Below are 26183 nucleotides of genomic sequence, written 5' to 3'. Positions count from 1 at the left end.
AAGGGCTCTGAGCCTGAAATTCACGGTCCCCAAAATGCTAAATTACTAATATTCCCACCCCTTACTATTATCCAGAGTAATGCCATCCTAGTGAAATTGCCCATCACCTGGTTTCCAAGAAGTCTTTCTGCTTTGGAGGAAGTCCCCAAATGATGTGTTAACTCTTTCGACAGTGGGTCCCTCCTTCCTTCTAATCAACCAGGGCTGCTGCCAAAGGGTGGAGGTGAGAGGGTGGCATCCCCTCTCTCTAGTTGTCAATGTCATGACTCTGCGGAGGAGTGCGAACCCTAGGCGATTCCGGTAAAAGAAACGGGGGCCAGGTTGCCGGCTCTATCAGAGGTTGGTGGTGTCCCACCTGGGAGGGGGCGGAGGAGGGTTAGAGTGAGCAAATGGGGAGGGAAGCTAAAGCTGAGCCGAGGGAGACGGCGGAGCAGAGCTTGACGCAGCAGCAACGGCATCAGAACCTCAGGGATCTCTCTCTCTCTCTCCCTCTGGGTCTGGCCGTCGGTTGGAGAGTGGGTCCCTCCCGGCTCGCTCTTGGGCCCCCTCTTTGACGGGGGCGTGTGTGTGCGTGTGTGTGTGCATGTGCGTGTGTCGGGCTGTCTTCGGGTCGAGGGTGGCAGGGGCAGGGAAGGAATCCCCCGTCATCGCTCCTTCTGGCAGGATGTCTGGCCGGCGGCGAGCAGAACGGCCGGCTCGGGGCTGAGCCCGTCGTCCCGTGCTCTCCCGCCGCCGCCCCCCGCCTGTGGGTGGCCGACCGTGGCCGGCCGTGGCCGTGTGCGCGCGCGCGCCTGCGTGCGTCCCGGGCTTCTCCGCTCCCCGGGGCTGCGGTGCATGTTCGCCTCCTGCCAGTGCGTGCGGAGAGGCGGGAGGGCTATGAAGATGATCCGCTTTCGGAGCTCCAGCATCAGATCGCTCAGTCAGGAGATGAAATGCACCATCCGGCTGCTGGACGACTCCGAGATCTCCTGCCTCATCCAGGTGAGGGTTGGGGGCAACGGCACCGGGGCGAGGGGGGCCGCGCGTCCGCCCGCCCGCGGTCTCTTGCCCGGTCAGCCCGGCACCCCGGCCGGGAGCCTCCGGCTGAGCCCCAGCATGGGGGGCGGGGGGGGAGGGGAAGGGGGAGGGGAAGGGGGAGGGGAAGGGGGAGGGGAAGGGGCACCTACCCCCCTGCATCCCCGCCCCTCTACCTGCCTTCTGCCCCGCGACTCCTCTCCCCCCCGGCCTGTCTGCCCCTGGCGCGGGCTCGGCTCGTCGGCGTTGGGCGGCCAACTTCGGGGAGCCGGCGCGCCCACAGCGGACTTGCTGCTCAAAGCGGGCATCTTTCTGGAGAGGGCAAAGTCCCGTATAGCGCCGGGCTAATTCACTCGAGCCAAAGCCCCCTGGGGGTGGGGGGTGATGTGTGTGTGTGTAGGGGTGGGGGGAGGGAGATCTTAAACAGTCCCTCTTTCAAACTCCCCTCCTTCTCGTCTCCGCACCCTGCCCGCTCATCCTCCCGGCCCGAAAGGGCGTCTAGGTAGGGCGATGCCAGGGGGAGACCATCTAGCTCCCCTTGCCTTCCTCGCCACCGACCGTCCCTCGCCAAACACACACGCACACCGCCCCCCCTCCCCGCCCCCATCTCGGGCACAGGGCTCTCCTGAGGGAGAACTTATTTTCGGCTCAGCCCGCTACTCATCTTTGGCTTCTGACTTATTCTCACTTGAATTTTATTTTATTTTTTGGGTCTTTTTGGGATGTGCGCTCTTCTGCCCTGTGTTTCTGTGCGGTCCAGGACAGTATCTGGAGCCCCCACCCCTCCCCATCGACGGGGGACACGCGTAGGCAGCGCCCCCTCGCGGTCGCTTTCGAGGCCCTCTCGGGGCCGCCCCTATCTTGAATGTTCCTTCCAGGATTTCTCGCCTGTCTCTGTCTCTCTCTCGCCCCCCCCCCCCCCCCCAACTTGTGCAGACTTGAAAGCCTCTCCCTTTTACAAAGCAGAACTATTTTCAGGCACATTCTCCCGTCGAGATTTTCGTTGTTCGAGCTTTTGCGTGTTCCAGTCTACAGTGTACCGATTCGCTTCCTTCCGAGAGTTTTGCCATCACCTTCCCCAGTCGGGACACGGCGAGCGTTCCTCGAATTTGGGTGTCCTAGTAAAGGGCAGCAAAGTATACACTTGGCCGATGATGCCGGAATCGTTTGACCTGTATGTAATCGTGGGGTTGCTTACTTTCTACATCTCGTTGGATGTCAGGAGCAGCAGCCCAGTCCGCTCTGGGGAAGTAGGCAGCGTTAGGAAAACAGATCGGCTCTCATCTCCTTTCCCTCCCGTCGCTAAAATTGCATGACCGAGTGGTTCGAGTGGGGTCTGTCAATCAATCCATGATATGTATGGAGCGTTTGCCGGGCCCAGAGCACTGTACTAAGCACCCGGGAGAGTACCATATAACAAGAGTCCGTAGACACATTCTCTGCCAACAAGGAGTTGACGGTCTAGAGGAGCTTACCCGACCCTTCTGTGCCGAGAGGCAGCTGATTTCCCCAAAGAATAGGAAGCCTGTGAGCGTGCGGTTGGCTGAAGGGAAGTGTTTTCACATAGTCTGTGTCCACAGGACACCTTACTCATGGGGACTGAATGCCATGGAGGCAGACCTCAAAGGTCCCTGGGTTTCAACTGAAATGGGTAAGGTTCTGTGAACGTTTGGTACCGACCTTTTTCTCAGGCATTTAGAAGATCCTGCTTGCTTGTTTTTCTTTCCAGAGAGGGATACAGAGGCTCCCCACCTTCAAGGACCACACCCAAACTCCCATTAGACAGATGAGGCTCAAACCTATTTTTTTTTTTTACCAAATATCTCCCGGGAATGATCATCGACAATCTCTCTGGGTAACACATATTCTAGTACTTAATAGCCCCCCTTTAAGAACTCCTCCTTGGACACCTGATCCCGGAGACCAAACGGATGCAGCAAGGAATCACTGCCGCGTGTTCCGCTACTCTAATTCCGTGCGGGAAGGCTGCTGCCGCTGATTTAATCCTAATGAGTGGGAAATCTTGGCAGGCAGCTCTTTAGTCTGTAGTACCTTTGAGGTATTCAGGGCACACCTTTTCCTCGCCAGTGAGTGGCTCATAGGGAAAATAAATAAATGCAGCTGGCGAAATGAAGAGGCATGGGTGATCATGGAGATTAGTGGAGGTGGGGGCTGAATTAGGTGAGGGTGCGTACCCCAGACAGCCCTCTGTTGCATTAGGGAAACAGGGTGCTTGGGGCTGGGTGGTGCTGTAATTGAACAAAGGACATGGAGATGATTATAATAATTGTGGCTTTGCTAAGCACTGACCATGTGCCAAGGACTGTACTAAGCGCCGGTATAGATAAAAGATAATCAAGTTGGACACAGTCCATGTCCTATGTCCTACCTGGTGATCACAGTCTAAGTAGGTGGGAGAACAGGTTTTGAATCCCCATTTTACAGATCAGTGAACTGCGACACCAAGAAGGTGAGTGACTTGCCCAGGGTCATAGAGCAGGGAAGTGGTGGAGTCAGAATTAGAACCCAGGTCTTCTGACTCCCGGGCCTGTGATCTTTCCATTAAGCAAGGCAGTTTGACTTACTGTGGGAAGATGGTAGCCATCATCTTCCAATTGACCAATTTGACACATTGGTCAAACGTGTGTTCCCTAGAGCAGGTGGTGGTGGGTTTAAAATACCATATGTGATCGAAGACCTAGTCTTGTGCTGGACCGACCCATTTCCCCGCTCTCACTCCTTTCCAAACTCCTGGAATGGATCGTATACATCCATCTGTTCCCCAAAGCTTACCTCCAGCCCTGGCACCTCTCCTTTTCTGCAGTCTCACATTTCCTTCTGCCTTCAGGACTTCTCTACCTGGTTGCCCCACTGACACCTCAGACTTAACATATCAGCATTTTTGCACTCATAACCTCTTGCTGCGCTTTTGCACACAATCCATTTTACACCCTCTACTATTTGAGCCCTTCCTCTTATTGGTAAGCTCTTATAAGTCTGTGTTCCCCCATTAGATTGTAAGCTCCTTGAAGGCAGGAATCGGGCCTATTCAATCTAATAATAATAATAATGGTATTTGTTAAGCGCTTACTTTGTGCCAAGCACTGTTGTAAGCACTGGGGTAGATTCAAGGTAATCAAGTTGTCCCACGTGGGGCTCAAGGTCTTAATCCCCATTTTACAGAGGAGGTAACTGAGGCACAGAGAAGTTAAGTGGCTTTCCCAAGGTCACTCAGCAGACAAGTGGCAGAGCCAGGATTAGAACCCACCACCCCTGACTCCCAACCCTGTGCTTTTTCCACTACGTCACACTGCTTCTAATGCATTGTACTCTCCCAGTTGCTTACTACAATGCTCTGCCCCCAGGAGGTGTTCAATAAATACTACTGCCTGATTGTCTGTATCCAAGTAATCACGACTGGTTGTGATAGGCACTCTTACAGAACACGGGGAAGGGATGATGCATGCCCTCATGGAGTCCTTAGTCGATTCTTCCTTTCCCAATTGCTTGTTAAATCTTCAGCAGAATGATGACAGCTGCTTTAATTAGAATTAGGTAGAACCAAAAGCCAAAGAAGGATACCCCAGAACAGAAGAAGGTGACACGTTGTAAATAGTTTCAAACATATCAAGAAGCCACCTGTTTGTTTTTTGAAATCTGCATCGTCTGGCTTAATTGTAAAAGAAATACACACATAGTACTGGGAGTGAGAAGAAGATAGACTGCAGATTGGTGAGGAAAATTACATACTGATTTAGTCAAGGAACAGTTAAAAACACCTTGCACATTTAAACCGATGGAATGCTGCTCCTTGCCCGGAAACGTTTAAAGAGTTTGACTTGTTCCTGAGAGCCAGGGGACTAATAGAGAACCTAAAAATCTAAAAGAGAATTCGTGGAAGGTTGTAGTGCTTTTAAGTGGAGCAGGCAGTGAGACTTTGGGCCTCAGTTTCTTCATCTGTAAAAATGGGAGTAATGATGTTTAGTGGATAGAGCATGGGCCTGGGGGTCAGAGGGACCTGGGTTCTAATTCCGGCTCTGCCACGTGTCTGCTTTTGTGAGCCCCACGTGGGACAATCTGATTACCCTGTATCTACCCCAGCGCTTAGAACAGTGCTCTGCACATAGTAAGCGCTTAACAAATACCATTATTATTATTATTATTATCTTGGGCAAGTCATTTCACCTCTCTGGAACTCAGTTACCTCATCTCTAAAATGGGGATCGAGATGGTGAGCCCCATGTGGGACAGGGACTGTGTCCAACTCGTTTTCCTTGTATCTACCACAGCGCATAGAACAGTGCTTGGCTCATAGTAAGTGCTTAAAAAGAAGCAGCGTGGCTCAGTGGAAAGAGCCCGGGCTTGAGAGTCAGATGTCATGGGTTCGAATCCCGGCTCTGGCACTCATCAGCTGTGACTGTGGGCAAGTCACTTCACTTCTCTGTGCCTCAGTTCCCTCATCTGTAAAATGGGGATTAAGACTGTGAGCCTCAAGTGAGACAACCCGATTACCCTGTATCTCCCCCAGTGCTTAGAAGAGTGCTCTGCACATAGTAAGCACTTAACAAATACCAACATTATTATTATTATTAAGTACCATAATTATTATCAATGAGAAGCAGCATGCCCTAGTGGATAGAGCACGGGCCTGAGACTCAGAAGGACCTGGGTTCTAATCCCAGCTCTGCCACTTGTCTGCTGTGTGACCTTGGACAAGTCACTTCACTTCTCTGGGCCTCATCTGTGAAATGGGGATTAAGACTGTGAGCCTCATGAGGGACAATGGACTATGTTCAACCTGATTAATGTATATCTATCCCAGCGCTTAGTACAGTGCCTGGCACATAATAAGCGCTTAAATTCAAAAATGAGTATTATTATTACTACTACTACTAATAATCCCTGCTGCTACCTAACTTGCAAGGATGTTGTGAAGATAAATGAGATAATTGATGTGAAAGCACTTTGGAAAAAAAAATTGGACTCTATACATTCAGGTATTATTTTAGGCTGAAAATGGAAGGCCTTGCAACCTATGTAGCAGTGCTCTAGACTGTAAGCTCACTGTGGGCAGGGAAGTGCTTAATACAGTGCCCTGCACACAGTAAGTGCTCAATAAATATGATTGATGGATTGCTCAAGAATTTGTCAAAGATGCAATTTGGGAACTTTAGCAAAGACCTTCTTTGGAGATCAAATTGGAATTGGAAGAAGATTGAGAAAGTATGGGGGGGGAAGCCTGGGAAATGGATGAGCTGACCATTAAAATAAATCAAACTGCTAAAGCTAATTCTTTTTGGATGCAGTTGGGGCAAGTTTTTCGGCAGAGGACAACCAGGTTTTGATTGAGGGTCAAATTGGAAAACTGGATAATCCAGTATGAATGGAAGTGACATGAAGCTGCAAAAATGTGGTAGGAGCTATTAGCAGTAAAGATTTGGAAAAATCTATTGCTGCTATGATATAACCATTCTGCATGCATTTACAATTGCGAAAGGAATATGGGAATCAGAAAAAAGCAGCATGTACAACCTATTTAAAATGACAGCAGCAGTTTTAAGCGACTTCAGAGGACACAAAAGAAGACAACTTCATTTATAAAGCTAGATGTGAGGATTGGAAACAAAAAAATGACGAAAATAACCCAGGATGGGGTATACAGCTAATTCTAAATGCAATCAAAGAAGAGCTTGCTGGATAACTGGTTTATAACAGGTTGAAAATTTAACCTATGAATGTTCAGAAGCGATATGTAGATCATTCACCCGAGCTAATATGACAAACATGGGTTCCTATTATATATCAGCCTTAGTATATATTAATTTTATAAGCAGAAATGATCTCAATTATTATTAAGCAAAATAGTGTGGCAGTTTGGAGTAAACAAATTCATTTAGCTCTCTAGTAAATTAAAAGAGCATATAATTCGGTCTGGGAAGCTAGTGACACCAGATATCGAGAGGTATATGAAGGTACAGGGAAGTGAGTTCCTTACCAGCTGTAAAATTGACCTTAGGAATGATTACATTCTGGTAGCAGAGTTATCCTTCAGTTGAAAGTTGATGCTGCTGACGGAAATTAGATTTGCAAGGAAAAATAGAGATACAGAAGGAGAGAGATGATGAATTAGCCACAAATTAGATTGTTGAGAGAAAAATGTAACATCTTGTAATCTCAAATAAATAATCTTTTAAAAACATCCAATGATTGTTCACCAGGAAATACTGAGACGGTCCCTGGAGAGGTATTCTTTGGGAGAAAGGTGAGAACTGGATTTCTAACAGCTTTGGATAGGAAACCAGTGAGGGAGAGGACACTTAAAAGAGACAGGATGTCAAGAAAACAGAAAGTAAAACTGTGGAAGACGATAGTGCATGGGCCTGGCAGTCGGAAAGACCTGGGTTCTAATACTGGCTCTACCACTTGTCTGCTGTCTGTCCTTGGGCAACTCACATAACTTCTCTTTGCCTCAGTTGCCTCATCTGTGAAATGGGGATGAAGATTGTGAGCCCCATGTGGGACAGGGAACTGCATCCAACCCGATTTCCTTGTATCCACTCCGGCGCTTAGAACAGTGCCTGGCACATAGTAAGCGCTTAATGAGTACCACAATTATTATTATTAAAGTTAGACTCAGAGGAAAACACTGGGAGGGTCAGGGCAGTGTTTTAAGGAAGGTGTTACTAATGGAACAGATCTACATTCTCCCCTACTTCCGGCTGCGAACAAATCAGAAACACTCTGGGAAAGTAGAATGAGACAATCCTGCGCAGTTGTAGAGTACATATGAAAGCACGAGGAATCATGAACAAATCAAGACGGAAAGAAAGAGAGCAAGGGCAAGATGCTCCAAGAGGATCAGTTGGAGCAAGCCTAAAGGATTAATCAAAACTGCTTAAAATTGTTGATTTGATTACAGTACTTCTATACATATTCATAACTTATTTATATTAATGTCTGTAAGCTCGTTGTGGGCAGGGAATGTGGAAAGCAGCATGGCGTAATGGCTAGAGCACTGGCCTGGGAGTAAGAAGATCATGAGTTCTAATCCCTGCTCTGCCATTTGTCTGCTGTGTGGCCTTGGGCAAGTCACTTTAATTCTCTGTGCCTGAGTTACCTCATCTGTAAAATAGGGATTAAGACTGAGAGCCCCATTCGGGAAAGGGACTGCATCCAAGGTGATTTGCTTGTATCTGCCCTAGCGCTTAATACAGTGCTTGGCACATAGTAAGCGCTTGGCAAATACTGCAATTATTATTATTACTAACTCTCATAATGCACCTTCTGACAAGTGCATTCTGCACTTAGAGAAGCAGCGTGGCTTAGTGGAAAGAGCACGGGCTGGGGAGTCAGAGATCATGGGTTCAAATCCTGGCTCCGCCGCTTGTCAGCTGTGTGACTTTGGGCAAGTCACTTAACTTCTCTGGGCCTCAGCTACCTCATCTGTAAAATGGGGATTAAGACTGTGAGCCCCACGTGGGACAACCTGATCACCCTGTGTCCTCCCCAGCGCTTAGAACAATGCTATGTACATAGTAAGCACTTAACAAATGCCAACATTATTATTACTCCCAAGTGCTTAGTTCAATGCTCTGCACACAGTTAGTGCTCAATAAATACCAATGACTGATATCATAGCACTCTGTAAATGAGATCATCAACCTTATGTTTATCAGGTATATTACATAATCTTTATTAGAAAGGGGAAGATTATTGGCTAGTCTGGTACATCCTTAAGAATAAGGAAAACTTCAGCAGTAGCCAGGAAGTGTTAGAGATGAAACTGTCTCATATATTTGGTAGGCTCAAACATCAATAAATGAGCTATTCCTTGTTACATAAAATCTGCTTTGCCTGGCTTAATTGTAAGAGAAGTAGCACAACAGATGTATTGGCATTTGGGTACCAACACTTAGAACAGTGCTCAGCGCTTAGAACAGTGCTTGGCACAAAGTAAGAGCTTAACAAACACCATCATTATTGTTATCAGGAAAGACTGCCTGATCTGGAGCTGTGCATCAGGCAGCGTCCCAGGTAATTACTGCTTAGGGGAAATGCAAAATTACAGTGTGTCCCTTGGGGGTGCCTCTGATGTTTGGGGTGCCATGGGAGTAGGAGAGAGGACTGATTGTTTTCTGTAGGTTTTTAAGGACCCAGGTTGATATGGGATGGGATAACGCTCTGGCTGATCCTCAGTTCACAGTAGACAGCAGGGGAAGGGGTTAGGGAAAGGTAAGAGGAATAATAATTGTGGTATTTATTTAAGAGCTTAATTATGTGCTCAGTACTAAGTGCTAAGTAAGCTCTAAGTAGGCAATTGATTGACAGTGCAGTCAATCAATCAATGGCATTTATTGAGTGCTTATTCTGTGTCTAGCACTGGAACTAACTAGAGTAACGGAGTTGGTAGACACGTTCCCTGCCCACACCCAGCTTGTAGTCAGAATGGGTACAATCCCTGTCCCACATGGGGCTTACAGTCATAATAGAGAGGGAGAACAGGGATGGAGAAGCAGCGTGGCCTAATGGAAAGAGCACGGGCTTGGGAGTCAGAAGACGTGGGTTCTAATCCCAGCTTTGCTACTTGTCTGCTGTGTGACCTTGGGCAAGCCACTTAACTTCTCTGGGCCTCGTTACCTCATCTGTAAAATGAGGATTAAGCCTGTGAGCCCCACATGAGGCAACCTGATTACCTTGTAACTACCCCAGTGCTTAGAATGGTGCTTGACACATAGTAAGTGCTTAACAAATACCATTATTATTATTTTTCGGGTCTCCTGAGTCCCCAGCCTGTGCTCTTCCCACTAGGCCACGACTGCTTCTCGAAGGCAGATTTTCTTAAAAAAAACTTACACTGTAAGCTCTTTGTGGGCAGGGAATATGTCTGCCAACTCAGCTGTGTTTTCCTCTTCCAAGAGCTCAGTACAGGGCTCTGCTCACAGTGAGCGCTCAATAAATACTATTGATTGATTGATCGGAGAGCCCTCCAGCTCCAACTCTGAGAGCAACACTTTTGAGGGATCTCAGCTGCTACTCTCCCCATCCATCTTGTCACCTTCTGACCAGAGTCCAGGAATTCAGGGGGAGGAGGAGGGGGGCAGGAGTAGAAATAATAAGCGCGGGGTTGGATACAAGCAAATCAATGTGGACACAATCCCTGTCCCCTGTGGAGCTCATAGTCTCAATCCTCATTTTACGGATGAGGTAACTGAGGACCGGTGAAGTGACTTGCCCAAGGTCACACAGCAGACAAGTGGTGGAGCAGGGATTAGAAACCACGACCTTCTGACTCCCAAGCCCATGTTTTATTGTCTATGCCATACCGCTTCTTATGCCCCTGCCTTGAGACCCTAGCAGCATGACAACATCCCTCTTCCTTATTTTTTATCCCTCTCCAAATGTGAGCCTGGGAGGTTAGAGCATTTACTAACGATTACCATAGTTTTCATTTGGAGATTTTTTGAACCTGTCACTCTTGGATTCCCGTTCCACTGCAGTGGCGGAGATTAAGTGACTGCTGGCACATGCCTGGCCTAGTGTTTGTTGACTGGGGATTTGGGCTTTCAACTGAATAATTCCTGCTGGTTGGCCTGCTGGCCCCGCTTTTAATCTGTTATCTCTTTAATCTTTGATTACTCAGTGAGATTTGAGTTGCCTTTCACTTTCAGGAATTCCTTCTAATTTTCCTTTGAAGAGTGAGGAAGAGCGAGATTCAAGCCTCAACAACAAACTACTGCTTTTTAAAATTTTGTATATTTAATTCCCTCACGGAACTAGGATATAATAATTGTGATATTTGTTAAATGCTTACTATGTGCCAGACACTGTCCTAAGTGCTGGGGTAGGTGCAAGCTAATCAGGTTGGACATGGTCCATGTCCCACATAATGATAATTGTGTTGTTTGTTAAGCACTTACTATGTGACAGGCACTGTCCTAAACACTGGGGTGGATACAAGCCGATGGGTTTGGACACAGTCCTTGTCCCGCATGGGGCTCACAGTCTTAATCCCCATTTTACAGAAGAGGTAACAGTCAAAGAGAATTGAAGGTGGCTTGCCCAAGGCCACACGGCAGACAAGTGGTAGAGTGGCGACTAGAGCCCATGACCTTCTGACTCCCAGGCCTAGGCTCCATCTATTATGCCATTTTGAAGATGAGGGAACTGAGGCACAGAGAAGTGAAGTGACTCACCCATAGTCACCCAGAGGACAAGGGGCAGAGCTGGGTTGAGAACCCAGGTCCTCTGACTCCCAGGCCCAGGCGCTTTCTGCTAGGCCATGCTTGTTTTCATGCTTCTGAGTCATTCAGGACAGACTCTTGCCTTAGATACTTCACGTTGTAGAACACTTGCTCTCTGAAGAGCCTCCTGATGAAATCTTACTTGGCATTAGGGCCCTAACGCCCTAGGTCAAAGATCACCTACTCCTGTACTCCCTACTGAGGGCACACCCCTGAACCTTTCTGCTTTCTTCCCCTCAACACTGCGAGACTGCTCTTAGCAGAGAGGATCATGAGCCACCGCAGAGGTTGGCGCGAAGATGAGATAAGGCTAGTTGGTGTCCATTTGGCTGTGGGGTGGTCCCTAACAGCTAGGTGAGGGGTGGACTCGGGCCATTTCCCCTTTGCCCGCTTGCTAAAAAGGCAGATTAGGATTGGTCCCTTCACATCTACCAACACCATCTTGTTTCCTGTTCTAGCCAACCATACCTCTTTCAGCTGGTCCCCATTTTATAATAATAATAATAGTATTTGTTAAGCACTTACTATGTGACAAGCACTGTTCTAAGTACTGTCAGTCGTATTTATTGAGCGCTTATTGTGTGCAGAGCACTTTACGAAGAGTTTGGGACAGTAGAGTATAATTTAAATAAGTCCTGGTTATCATGTTGGACACAGTCCCTGTCCCACAAGGGGCTTAGTAGGAAGGAGAACAGGTATTAATTTGATTTCTTATTTGATAAGAAAACACAAACACCTCCCGGCAGCACACTTCCACCATAGACATATAGTTAAGTCTCCCGGAAACCCAACATGAAGCCATTGGATGATCCAGCCCCTTATATTATTTTCTTTTAGACTCTATGTCTATGAGCCATTGCTTATTTTCACAGCTTGCACATGTGCAGATACCAAAAAGCAAATTAAAGTTAGAGAGCATTAGGTGGCAGATTGAATGTGAATGTTGTAAGGAGTCTTCTCCCTTGACATGGAAATGCTGAAATTAACTAATTCTGTTGCTTATTAGATTTGCATAATTTGCAAGATGTTGACCAGCACCTGCTTCTGGTGTGGAGAAAAATTCATTTAATCGTCTTTCTTGAGCGCTTACTGTATGCAAGCCTTGGGAGAGTACAATATAACAATAAATAGACACATTCCCTGCCTACAATAAGCTTACAGTCTAGAGGGGGAGATTGACATTAATATGAATAAATAAATAATTTACAGATATGTACATAAAAGCTGTGGGACTACATAAATGCTAAGTGCTGCTTCCAGAAAAATCAATCACTGGTATTTGAGCACCTACCATATGCAGAGCATTGTACTAAAAGTGTGGGTGGGATAACACAACAGAGTTAGGTGACAAGATCCCCACGGTACAGTTTACCATGGGCAGGTTACCATACTCAGCACTTGGGAGAATCCATTAGAGTTAGTAGACCTGATCCCTGCCCTCGAAAAGTTTCAGTCTAATAAGGGAGACAGATACTGAAATATACCTAGAGGCATCTTGAGTCTCCAAGCTGTGGGCCGTTGCATGTACCGATGCCTGAAATGCTGCCAGATCCATTTGAAACATTCTGTGCATTTGTGGGGAATATTTATTTGATGTTCTCAGTGTTTGGAATGCAAATATAAACCTAGTAGATACTTCGCCTGACTCCTTGCTTTAATTTTCCATTGAATCCCAAGGAAAGGACAGTGCTAGTCAACTGTTAAGCAGTGCCATGGATTGAGAAACTTTTGGGCTTAGAAGGGCATAGACTGCTGATCTAGCTAATGGTTCTTTCTCGATTAAAATTTAAACCCCTTGAAATTGGCCCTCAAGTCAACCAGAAAGTGAAGGACATCTGTTGCACGATACAATAAAAAATATCCAATTACAAGAGATTAAATCATGGACCAGTCTGAGGGAGGTCGTAATATGCTGGCTACAGATAAGGGCCATGGTCAACTGCCGGATGCGTTGTCACTTCCCCACCATGAAGGACAGAACTAGGTTTGGAGTTGGTGAGAGGAAAAATTGGGTAATTGCTCTTTCCAGTAGCGATTCCCAACAGTAGCAAATGTGCTACAATGGTGTAAGACTTGGAAGGGGAATAGGGTCTGAGAGGCAGATGGTATTGGGCTGGTGCCGCTGATCCTGGTGGTGACAATTATTTCCTAGGTTTAGATGTATTTCCGAAGCCTGCTTGGCCATTTCCTGGTTTATGGAAAAGTCTGGCACTATAACCGAGACACACTAGTCTGTGAGCCCCCCCCGTCTGATCTGTTTGGCTGGCAGCTAACCCAACCCTTAGCACAGTGTTGGCATCTAGGACGTGCTTAACAAATACCATTATTGTCACTATTATTATTATTACTAAGGTACATAAGTGAAAGGAAAAGGCGCAAGAAATCATCTCCAGATGAATACGTCGAGTTCTGTTTTCATTTGCAGGTCATCAACCTACTTGCTGTTGTCGACCGCTAAGGGGATTGCGGATTTAAAAATGAGTGGGTGGTCAGGAACTGAAAAACTTTGCAGTCGTTTGCTTCGCCCCCACGATGTGGGAGAGAAACGGCAGTTTCTCGTAAGGGGCTGGGTAATATAATGATGATAATAATTATGGTGTTTGTTAAGCGCTTACTGTATTGCACGCACTGTACTAAGTGCTGGGGTGGTTACAAGCAAATCAGGTTGGACACAGTCCCTGTCCCACGTGGGGCTCACAGTCTCAATCCCTATTTTCCAGGTGAGGTAACTGAGGCACAGAGAAGTGAAGCGACTTGCCCAAGGTCACACAGCAGACAAGGGGCGGAGCCGGGATTAGAACCCATGACCGTCTGACTCTCAGGCCCTTGCTCTTTCCACTATGCCACGCTTAGTATATTTTTCTAAACAGATTATTTTTTGAGGGTTTGGCAAAGGGATTCTGTAAAGTATCCCGACCTTTCATTATTGGATGCTCATAGAACTGCCCTGTTTGCTGCCGCTCAGTATTTATAAAACATTAATAAACTGTGGTGTACAGACACCCAGTCCTCCAGCAGCTTCTTTTCTTAGCAAGATAAACATATCACGCACCAACTACATTTATCAATATGTACAGCACATAAACTCACAGCACATCTCCTACCTCTGCACTATCTCCTCCCTCACCAACTCTGAAATCCCTCTCTCAGACCATAACCTTCTCACCTGCCTCCTCTCTCACACTCTCTCCCCCTGCAAATCTGTACTACTCCCCCACAGAGACCTCCGCACTGTTGATCCCATCCATCTCTCCAAAAGCATCTCTCCCCACCTTGCCCCCCGTCCTCTCTTCCCACTCTCGATGATCAGGTTACCACTCTCAACTCCACCCTCTCTACTCATCTCAACTCACTTGCCCCACTTTCCCTCCGCCGCTCTTGCTCCACTAACCCACAGCCCTGAGTCACTGCTCTGTCCGCCTCCTACGCTCTTATGCTCGAGCTGCTGAACACTGCTGGCGAAGGTCCAAGCACCAAGCCAACCTTATCCATTTTAAATTTATCCTTTCCTGCCTTAACTCTGCCCTCTCCTCCGCCAGGCAAAACTACTTTTCTTCCCTCATTGACGCCCATGCCCGTCACCCCCGCCAATTGTTCCGGACCTTTACTTCTCTCCTCAGGCCCTCTGTTCCTCCCCCTCCTCCATCCCTCCCCCACAGTGATCTGGCCACCTACTTCATCACGAAAATTAACACAGGTCTGAGCTCCCCAAAGTCACCCTTCTGCCTCTCCCCCCACCTCCAACCCTCTCCCCTACTTTCCCATCCTTTCCTGCAGTATCCTCAGAGGAGATCTCCTCCCTCCTCTCAAGTGCCACCCCCTCCACCTGTGCTTCAGACCCCATTCCCGCTCACCTTATAAGAACCATCGCCCCTTCCCTCCTCCCCTCCTTAACTTCTATCTTTAACCGCTCACTCTCCACTGGCTTCTTCCCCTCTGCCTTCAAACATGCCCATGTCTCCCCCATCCTAAAAAAAACCTCTCTCGACTCCACTCCCCCTTCCAGTTATCGCCCTGTCTCCCTACTACCCTTCCTGTCCAAGCTCCTAGAATAAGTCGTCTACACTCTCTGCCTAGAATTTCTTAACTCCAACTCTTTCCTGGACCCCCTCCAATCTGGCTTCCATCCCCTCCACTCTACCAAGACTGCTCTCTCAAAGGTCACCCGTGACCTCCTTCTTGCCAAATCGAAAGGCTCCTACTATATCCTAATGCTCCTTGACCTCTCAGCTGCCTTTGACACTGTAGACCATCCCCTTCTCCTCCACACCTTATCTCACCTTGGCTTCACGGACTCTGTCCTCTCCCGGTTCTCCTCTTATCTCTCTGGCTGTTCATTCTCGGTCTCCTTCGCGGGCTCCTCCTCCCCCTCCCATCCTCTAACTGTACGAGTTCCTCAAGGGTCAGTTCTCAGCCCTCTTCTGTTCTCCATTTACACTCACTCCTTTGGTGAACTCATTCGCTCCCACGGCTTCAACTATCATCTCTATGCAGATGACACACAAATCTACATCTCTGCCCCTGTCCTCTCCCCCTCCCTTCAGGCTCATATCTCCTCCTGCCTCCGGGATGTCTCTACCTGGATGTCTGCCCGCCACCTAAAACTCCACATGTCCAAAACTGAGCTCCTCATCTTCCCTCCCAAGCCCTGTCCTCTTCCTGACTTCCCTATCAGTACGACCATCCTTCCCGTCTCTCAAACCAGCAACCTCGGTGCCATCCTTGACTCGGCTCTCTTATTCACCTCACACATCCAATCCGTCACTGAGACCTGCCGGTCTCACCTTTATAATATCGCTAAGATCCGCCCTTTGCTCTCCACCCTAACGGCTATTTTACTAGTACGGGCTCTCATAATATCCCAGCTGGTTTATTGTGTCAGCCTTCTCTCTGATCTCCCTTCCTCCTGTATCACCCCACTCCAGTCTATTCTTCACTCCGCTGCCTGGCTCATCTTCCTGCAGAAACGCTCTGGGCATGTCACTCCCCTTCTTAAAAACCTCCAGTGGTTGCCTATCAACCGCCGCATGAAACAGAAACTTCTCACTCTAGGCTTCAAGGCTCTCCATCACCTTGCCCCCTCCTACCTCTCCTCCCTTCTCTCTTTCTACTGCCCACCCTATAGTCTCCGCTCCTCTGCCGCCCACCTCCTCACTGTCCCCCGTTCTCGCCTGTCCCGCTGTCGACCCCCGGCACACGTCCTTCCGCTGTTCTGGAATGCCCTTCCTCCTCACGTCCACCAAACTAACTCTCTTCCCCCCTTCAAAGCCCTACTGAGAGCTCACCCCCTCCAAGAGGCCTTCCCAGACTGAGCTTCCCCTTTTCCCTCTGCTCCCTCTCTGCCCCCCCTTCACCTCCCCTCAGCTAAGCCCCTCTTCCCCCCCTTTCCATCTGCTCCTCCCCTTCTCCCTTCCCCTCAGCACTGTGCTCGTCCGCTCATTGTATATATTTTTACCTTATTTATTTTGTTATTGAGATGTACATCCCTTTGATTTTATTTATTGCTATTGGTTTTTGTCTGTCTCCCCCGATTAGACTGTAAGCCCGTCAATGGGCAGGGATTGTCTCTCTCTGTTGCCGAATTGTTCATTCCAAGCGCTTAGTACAGTGCTCTGCACATAGTAAATGCTCAATAAATACTATTGAATGAATGAATAAACATTTTTTATCTAATTAGCCAATCCAATTTGTTATTCCTTCCAACCTTAGTTTCTCAGTTTTCCCCCTCTTGTGAGTGCACAATTTGGTTTGCCACCCAGGCTCAAACAGCAGACAAGTGACAGAATCAGGATTAGAACCCAGGTCTTTCTGACTCCCAGGCCTGGGCTCTTTCCACTAGGCCACGCTGCTTGGTGACCAAGAACACACTCACCTGATGGAATGCGATTTCAGTATGTGCACATGCAGTCGACTTTAAACCGAGACTCCCAGATGTTAAGTGGTCTGCCCAAGATGGCCCCAAATTAATGGTAGAGTCGAGGTTGGGGAGGATTGTCTTGAGATTTTTTGACCACAGCTTAGTCCTCTGAACTGTTCTCTTCCATGCTTTGCATCTGCTTTTGTACAGCAGTTCTCTATTGTACTCTCCCAAGCACTATAATGTATTCTCCCAAACACACAGTGCTATTCTCTGACCACAGTAAATGCTCAATAAATATGATTCATTAATCAGTACAGCACTCTGCACACAGTAAGCTCTCAAAAAATACCATTGATTGATTTATTGGCATGCTCTTTGGGTTTTGTGTTGCGTGCCTTCTTTTAACTCTTTGAAAACCCCAAATGAAACAGAAACTGATCACCACCTGCCCCTGGCAAAGAACCCATACTGAGGTGAGCCCTTCCAGATATCTGTTTTCTTACTACACAATCTTGGTTTGCCCTTCTCAGCTCTTTGGGACCCAAGACTGGGTTTTGGCATGCAGATTTGGTTTTTTGAGATTTAAAGGAGACGTAGAAAAATGAAGAGGGGACAGTCTCCATTGAGCTTTCCTTCTGGCTGATGGGCTGGTTCGCTTCCATTTTGAGAGGAACCACATGTTTTCAGGCAACAGCTTAAATAACAGTAATTTAAACTAACTGGATTCATCTGCCTTTGTTGGGGGGGGGGGGGTAGAGAAGAAAGAAAACTGAGTTGAGGACACCTTGGAGACTTCCATAAAGCTGGGAAATCAGAACTAAGAATCTCCCCAATGCACCATCCTCTATGTAGAAATTCTTAAACATAAAAATAATGAAATCCTATGTCCTTTCACACCACCTGGAGCTTTGTCAGGGAAACAGCTTCACATGCTCCTGGATAAGCAGCAAAATGGGCCCTTAGAGAAGCATTTTTTGCTAAGGGTCATGCCTGGGACTAATGACACCTAGAAAACTTTGTCCCTGGTCTCCTTGCTTGATACTGAAGCAGGCGTTAACTCCCCTCCCCCACTTCACCCCCCCAGGTTGCTGACACCACCTTGCCCAGTGCTGATTTAATTCTAAACTTAGTAATTCAAGGGCAAAAGCACATTGTGAGCAGGTCCGGGCCAGTCAGCGTAATTTGAGAACGTCCAATTGGGAAGCGTTGAGCAGATTTTAATCTCTTGGGATGAGAGTGTGTGTGTCTGGGGGGGTAGTTTGTTCTTCCAGAAGAAGGACACTTTTGTGCTGTTTTCCAAGCTTTTAAGACTTAAGAGAGATTTTAACTTTTCCCTCCCTCTGAAATCAATCAATCAATCAGTGGTATTTATTGAGCACTTACTGTGGGCACAGCACTGTGCTAGCATTTGGGAGAGTACATTTTAACAGAGTTGGTAGACGTGTTCCCTGCCCACAGCTAGTTTACAGTCAAGAGTCTAGAGTTTACAGTCTGAAAGTCAGGCAAAGGTGTCTTTTCCGACTTCTCCCTCTACCCACCAAAGAAAATACTAGGGGGAAAAAACACCAATTATCTCAAAAGACTGAGTGCTTACTCACTGTGACCCTGAGAACCCCTTTCACTGTCTCCTTTTCCTTGGGCAAAAATTGCCCATATTTTTTTCCTTCTAGTTCTTCCACTTTAATTTTCCACATGGCAATCCAGGATTACGTAGGTTTCTTAAAAACTTTCCACTTTTACATAATTTTCTAAAATGAAGGCTACATGTCAGAAGCATATAGTCAGGATGTACAGGTCATGCGACCAATCTATCAATGGTATTTATTGAGAGCTTACATGAGTTCAGTGGAAAGGGTGGTGTTGAGGATGTGGATTTGGGCATCAAGAGAAGGTAGTTTGGGTATGGCGACCAAATGGGACACGGCGACTTTAATACACGTGCAGAACTTGTGTAGGTGGTGGATGGAGTTGATGTATTTGGTATCCTAAAAATAATCCTCCCTTGACCCCTCAGCTCCCTCCAGTTTACCACCCCATCTTCTTCCTACCATTCCTCTCCAAACTCCTTGAATGAGTTACCTACACCCGTGGTCTCAATTTCCTCTCTTCCAGTTCTTTCCTTGACCCCGTCCAATCTGGCTTTCATCCCCTTCATCAAACTCCACGGAAACCACCCTCTCCAAGGTCACCAACGATCTCCTTCTCGCCAGATCCAATGGACAAGGTCCCTGCCCACAGTGACAGTTACTGTCCTGGATATCTAAAGTCATCTGAGTGCAGGGGAGACCTCCATTTTATTAGTGGGAAAGATGTTGATTTTCCCCCTGTAGACTTTAAGTTCAGTGGGGCAGGGAGTATGTCTACCAACTCTGCTATATTGTTCTCTCCCAAGTGCTTAATACAGTGTTCTGCACACAATACACATTTAATAAATACCATTGATTGATTGCTGCTCAGAAGTAGCGGTTGTGGGAGGTAGAGAAATCACGGTGGTAGATTAGAGGGAGAGGAGCTGCCCGCTGCTTGAAATCTCATTGTTGCTTTGAGTCCCTGACTGAAAGACAGTGCCTGGAGGGGAGGGGATGAGAGAATGTGATGAGCAGCTATTACAGTTGCTAGTGGTTGGAAGGTAAAGAGTTCCTTCCAAGATTCAGTTGAAAAGTTTTCCTCAGTTGCCTGAAAAGCTTTTTTCTTTTTAAATTTTCTTTGGGACAGGAAGCTGATGGGGAGGAAATTCCTTGAGGTGTGACCCTGGAGTCCTTGACCTCCAGGTTTGGGGGTGGTGGGGAGAGGGATGGTTATGACTAAGGTGGCTCCCAACACGTTTATTCTCTTTGTGCTGTTTGTGTTTTTTCAGTCTGACATTCCCTTCTTATTTCTCTGGGTGCCCTGGGCCTCTTTCCTTATGTATATGGATTTTTCCACTTTTTGAAGCCCGAGTGGGCAAGGCGCTTGTCTCCCTGTCACTACCCTCTGCTTGTCTTGGTTGGTGTCTTGCTGGCAGGTGATGATTTTTAAAGAGAACCTTTAACCGAAGGGCACTGTTAAAAATTCCACTTCCTCATTCAAGTGTGAAGAACACCAGAGAATGCCGACAGACTTCTTTGCAATGAAGGATCGCTGACAAAACCTTTTTTGAAGAATTGCTGGCTGTTGACATCCCGGAGAAACAACGGGGGTAAAGGGTGAGAGGTGAGGGAGGCCAGGGGTCTGAGAAGAAGAAAAGGGAGAGGGAAAGTAGTTGGGAAAGGGGAAGGTTGTGAGATTTATTGAGAGAGCTGGCCGGAGATGTGCCGAATGTATGTTTATCCTGCCATCAAGGTTGCAACTAGGACTGTGCACTGTGATTGAGTGGAGTCCAACTGGCTCAGGTCCCTCCCACTCTGAGCCCGGGCCAAGATCAACCCTGCTTTTGGCAGGGCCAATGTTTAGGGTAGGGGAGGGTCCCTTAAAATTCATTTTTTATTATTATTCATGATAATAATGATAATAATTGTGTTAAGTGCTTACTATGTGCCAAACACAGTACTAAGCGTGGGGGTAGATATAAGATAAACAGGTCCCACCTGGGGCTCACAGTCTAAGTAGGAGGGAGCACAAGTATTGTATACTCTTTTTGCAGATGGGGGAACTGAGGCTCAGAGAAATGAAGTGACTTGCCCAAGGTCACAGCAGGTAAGTGGTGGAACCAGGATTAGAACCCAGGTCTCCATTTTAGTCTTGATCCAGTTAGGAAGCTGGCCTGACTTCCTAGGGGAACCGTAGTTATTGAGCGTCTACTATGTGCTACGTACAGAGCACCATACCACGCCTTCCCTGACTAAGCCCTCTTTTTCTTTTCTTCATTTCCCTTCTGTATCGCCCTGACTCGCTCCCTTTATTCATCCCCCCCTTCCAGCCCCACAACACTCATGTACGGATCTGTAATTTATTTATATGATGATCTGTCCCCCGCTGTAGACTGTAAACACCTTGTGGGCAGGGAATATGCCTGTTGTATTATTTTGTACTCTCCCATGTGCTTAGTACAGCATTCTGCACACAGTAAGTGCTTGATAAATATGATTGAGTGACTGACTAAGCGCTTGACAGAGGATACTATAACAGGTGGTAGACTCATTCCCTGCCCACAATGGGCTCACAGTCTAGAGAACTTATATCCTAAAGGATTGATTGATTCCTAGGTATGTGAGGATTCATTTATCTCAGAAAAGCGAGAGAAATTCTCCCATAATACGGATTGTTTCTTACTCCACGCTGGTGGGCTGGTGTATCTGGTGAAATCTCTCTTTGCTTAGGAGCCTTGGCAAGCCAGGATGGTAAAACTTTCAATGTCAACTCAGGTGCCTCCTTGAAAAGAAAAATCTCAATATAGATGATCAAGTTCTGTAATTTTATTTATTTATGTGCATGTCTGTTTATTTGCATTGATGTCTGTCTCCCCCTCTCTAGACTGCGAGCTCATTGTGGGCAGGGATCATCACTCTTTATTGCTGTTGTACTTTCCCAAGCGCTTAGTACCGTACTCTGTACACAGTAAGCGCTTAATAAATACGATTGAATGAATGAATGAAGTTTTGTATACTTCTGTATGAGTTTCAACTTGTCTTTGGCTCAAAAAATGGAAGGAGCTCTCCTGTTCTCCATCAATCAGTGGTCTTTATTGAGTGCTACCTATGTGCAGAGCACGGTACTGAGCGCTTGGGCAACACAGTGAACAAAAGGGAACTGTTAGAGAAATGCCCATAGGGACTTTAGATGGGTGGAAGGGCATGGAGCCTTCAAGTTCAGAGTTACCCTGGCCTTGCAGCAGCTGAAATCATCCTTAGATGTGTGTATCGTTAGTTGGCAGACTCAACTGATGCCTTTGTTGGTGAAAAAGGAGGAACCGGAAAATCCTCTGGGAGTGAACCTCTTGTTGCTGCCTCTGCCATGGCCTCCACTAGCTGCGGTCTATTTTTTCTATGGCTGAATGGACGGTATTGATTTCTCGAGCATTGGAAAAGGAAATCTCTTAAGCTATTTGCAGTAAATCATTCTACCAATTTTCACGGCAGGCTTCAAGATCCAGGTGCTGACGTTTTAGAAGACCTAATGTGTATGCTGAAAATTTGACACGGCATGCATGCCTTGCAAAAATGTGACACACAACTGGAATCCTGCATTTTTAGAAGGAAGAATTTTGGTTTCTTTCATTTTCTTCTTTCCTTCCTCTCCCTGGCCCCTCTTCTTTTTCCCCTGTCCTCTCTCCTCCCCTTCCCCCTTTTCCTCCTCCCCACCCCCACAAACTCTTTCTATTTGGAGTGAACAAAATAGTCCCCAGCCGCTGATTGATTTGCTCAGCCCTTGTCTAACTTAACAGAGCAGACTTAGGTCATGGATCTGGGTTTGTGTGATCTTCAGCAGTTCCCTCTGAGCCAGTGACCACTAGAAGGTCATTCAGCCATACGTGGAGCAAGTCAAACTAGATGAGACCGAAGAAGTGGAACAAGAGGATAAACTGAGGAAATCGATGGAATGGAAAAATAGCAAGAGAAATTCCAGTCTGCACACGTTGAAAATCTTCCCCATCCGACTCAAAGCTAAGATCGTAATGGCACAACAAAGGACAGTCTTCATTAGAACTGCTCCTGTTGGGTTGTGTTGGTGGCTCTCCCACTGGACTTTTTGAACAATACACATACACTCACGGGTGAATGTCAACGTTAGTGTGAAGTTGAAGCAGTGTGGCCTACTGGATAGAACACGGTCCTAGGAGTCAGAAGGACCTGGGTTCTAATCCTGGCTTTGCCATGTATCTGCTGTGTGACCTCGGGCAAGTCACTTCACTTCTCTGGGTATCAGTTCCCTCATATGTAAAATGGGAATTAAGACTGTGAGCCCCATGTGGAAAAGGGACTGTGTCCAACCCGATTTGCTGGTATCTACTCCACTTAGCACAGTGTCAGGCACATAGTAAACACTGAGGAAATATAATAATAATAACAAATGACGGTATTTGTTAAGCACTTACTATGTGCCAAGCACTGTTCTAATCACCGAGGTAGGTACAAGGTAATCAGGTTGTCCCACGTGAGGCTCACAGACTTAATCCCCATTTTACAAATGAGGGAACTGAGGCCCAGAGAAGTGAAATGACTTGCCCAAAGTCACACAGCAGACAAGTGGCGAAGCCAGGATTAGAACCTATGACCTCTGACTCCCAAGCCCGTGCTCTAGTCACTGAGCCACATTATTAACAAGTCATTTATTTATTTTTAGTGAAGGAGTGTGGGCAGGGAACGTGTCTGCTAATTCCGTTGTATTGTACTCTTCCAAGCGCTAGTACAGTGCTCTGCACATAATAAGCACTCAGTAAATACCACTGAATGATTGATTAATTGAGTGATATGGGCCCATGGAGTGAGGGAATGAAAAGTTTTCAGAAGAGATAGATCCCTTTTAGTCAAGGATGTAAGCTTGTGGTGGGCAGGGAATGTGTCTGCCAACTCTGTTATATTGTACTTTTCCAAGTTTTCTAGTGCTCTAGTGCATAATAATAAGTGAATAATAATAATAATTCTAGTGCATAATAAGAATAATAATAATTGTGGTATTTAAGTGTTTCCTCTGTGCCAGACACAGTACTGACCACTGGGGTGGATACAAGCAAATAGGGTTGGACACAGACCCTGTCCCACATGGGGTTCAACAGTCATTCATTCATTCATTCAATAGTATTTATTGAGTGCTTACTATGTGCAGAGCACTGTACTAAGCGCTTGGGATGAACAAGTCGGCAACAGATAGAGACGGTCCCTGCCGTTTGACGGGCTTACGGTCTAATCGGGGGAGACGGACAGACGAGAACAGTGGCAATAAATAGAGTCAAGGGGAAGAACATCTCGTAAAAACAATGGCAACTAAATAGAATCAAGGCGATGTACAATTCATTAACAAAATAAATAGGGTAACGGAAATATATACAGTTGAGCGGACGAGTACAGTGCTGTGGGGATGGGAAGGGAGAGGTGGAGGAGCAGAGGGAAAAGGGGAAAAAGAGGGTTTAGCTGCGGAGAGGTAAGGGGGGGTGGCAGAGGGAGTAGAGGGAGAAGAGGAGCTCAGTCTGGGAAGGCCTCTTGGAGGAGGTGAGTTTTAAGTAGGGTTTTGAAGAGGGGAAGAGAATCAGTTTGGCGGAGGTGAGGAGGAAGGGCGTTCCGGGACCGCGGGAGGACGTGGCCCGGGGGTCGACGGCGGGATAGGCGAGACCGAGGGACGGTGAGGAGGTGGGCGGCAGAGGAGCGGAGCTTGCGGGGTGGGCGGTAGAAAGAGAGAAGGGAGGAGAGGTAGGAAGGGGCAAGGTGATGGAGAGCCTCGAAACCTAGAGTGAGGAGTTTTTGTTTGGAGCGGAGGTTGATAGGCAACCACTGGAGTTGTTTAAGAAGGGGAGTGACATGCCCAGATCGTTTCTGCAGGAAGAGAGCCGGGCAGCGGAGTGAAGAATAGACCGGAGCGGGGCGAGAGAGGAGGAAGGGAGGTCAGAGAGAAGGCTGACACGGTAGTCTAGCCGGGATATAACGAGAGCCTGTAGCAGTAAGGTAGCCGTCTGGGTGGAGAGGAAAGGGCGGATCTTGGTGATATTGTAGAGGTGAAACCGGCAGGTCTCGGTAACGGATAGGAAGTGTGGGGTGAACGAGAGAGACGAGTCAAGGATAACACCGAGATTGCGGGCCTGCGGGACGGGAAGGATGGTCGTGCCATCCACGGTGATAGAGAAGTCTGGGAGAGGACCGGGTTTGGGAGGGAAGATGAGGAGCTCAGTCTTGCTCATGTTGAGTTGTCATGTTGAGTCTTAATCCTCATTCTACAGATGAGGTAACTGAGGCCCAGAGGAGTGAAGTGACTTGCCCAAGGTCACACAGCAGACAGGTGGTGGAGCCGGAACTTGAACCCAGGTCCTCTGACTCCCTAGCCCGTGCTTTTTCCACCAGGCTACCTTATTTCCCATATCTCTTACTTCTTTCCACTCACTTTTCAAATGCCGTGAGCAATTGGAAATGATCTGCATGGCAGAGTCCTCAGAAATCAGGATTGGGCTGGGGGCAAAGAACTGAGCAAACTGTGGCCCTTGTGTCCCTGAGGGATCGTTAGAGCTAAACTCGGGAGGGCCGAGCAACTTCATGTGAGGTGCTCCCGCTTTGACCTGAAGCCCTGTCAGAGGAGATTTGACTTGAGAGAAACAGGCCCAGGAGATGACACTGGCACCTTTCCCCTCAATCGTCTCATTTAGGGTCCTGCAGTGCACCGCTACTTTCATTACACACCATGGCTGCCATCACCACTACTACTAAGCCGCATCCCAGGGCCTTCGATACTTGGTAAGTGTTTCTTCGAAGTCTTAGTAGGGCTTCTCTTTCACAGCTACCGCCGGTGCCAACGATGAGAGACCAGCCTGCCAGGTTTGAAACGGTCGGGTTGGTAACCGACTCTACGAATATGTGTTGCAGGAGAAAAAAAAATAAAACCGACAGTTTCCCCCCCCCCCCCACGCAATCCGTCTGCCTCCTGCAGCTAGTGCAAAAGAGCTGGGATTGAATAAGTCAGGAGCGATGATCTATTCCTCTGGTGGGTTTAAGGCCTGGCGGAAGAAGGCAGATGTTTAACCCTTTCTTGAGAACATCGAGGACTGCTCCAACATTTGGCCCTGTTTCCAGTGCATTTAGGCAGCCTCCCCAACCCCCCCAACCTCGACACTCCCCTGGCCCCCCAAGCCTCCTAATTTCAGTTAGTCGATCGTATTTATTGAGTGTTTACTGTGTGCAGAGCGCTGTACTATGTGCTTGGGAGAGTACAATAGAACAATAACAATAGTGCTACCAGGGAGGGAATTAGAATCGGGTTCCTCAAGTAACAAATCGTTCGCCTGACTGGTTAAATCCCATCTCGTTAGAGATAGGACGAAGGCAGATGCAAGGTAGAGAAAGAAAGGGAAGCAGTGAACGTCTAGACATTTACATCTTCTCCCCACACCCTTCCCGCTCGTGCTCACAGAGCTGGTTGCCAATCAGACCTAGCACATTGCTGTTGGC

The 26183-nt window shown here is 47.4% G+C and overlaps 1 protein-coding gene across 1 annotated transcript in view; it reads left to right on the top strand.

The window, feature by feature from the left end:
- The first annotated feature begins 796 nt into the window (after positions 1–796).
- FRMD3 (FERM domain containing 3) overlaps positions 797–26183 on the top strand; it is a 242163-nt gene continuing 216776 nt past the window's right edge. The window contains exon 1 of the mRNA XM_029056075.2: positions 797–981. Within this exon, the coding sequence (XP_028911908.1) occupies positions 835–981 (147 nt within the window). The 5' untranslated portion in view covers positions 797–834. The remainder of the gene's footprint in view (positions 982–26183) is intronic.

Source organism: Ornithorhynchus anatinus, chromosome X5 (assembly GCF_004115215.2).
Source record: "Ornithorhynchus anatinus isolate Pmale09 chromosome X5, mOrnAna1.pri.v4, whole genome shotgun sequence".
In the NCBI taxonomy this organism is placed as follows: Eukaryota; Metazoa; Chordata; class Mammalia; order Monotremata; family Ornithorhynchidae; genus Ornithorhynchus; species Ornithorhynchus anatinus.
Note: the sequence above shows the minus strand (reverse complement) of the source record. Positions and strands in the feature narration are given on the sequence as shown.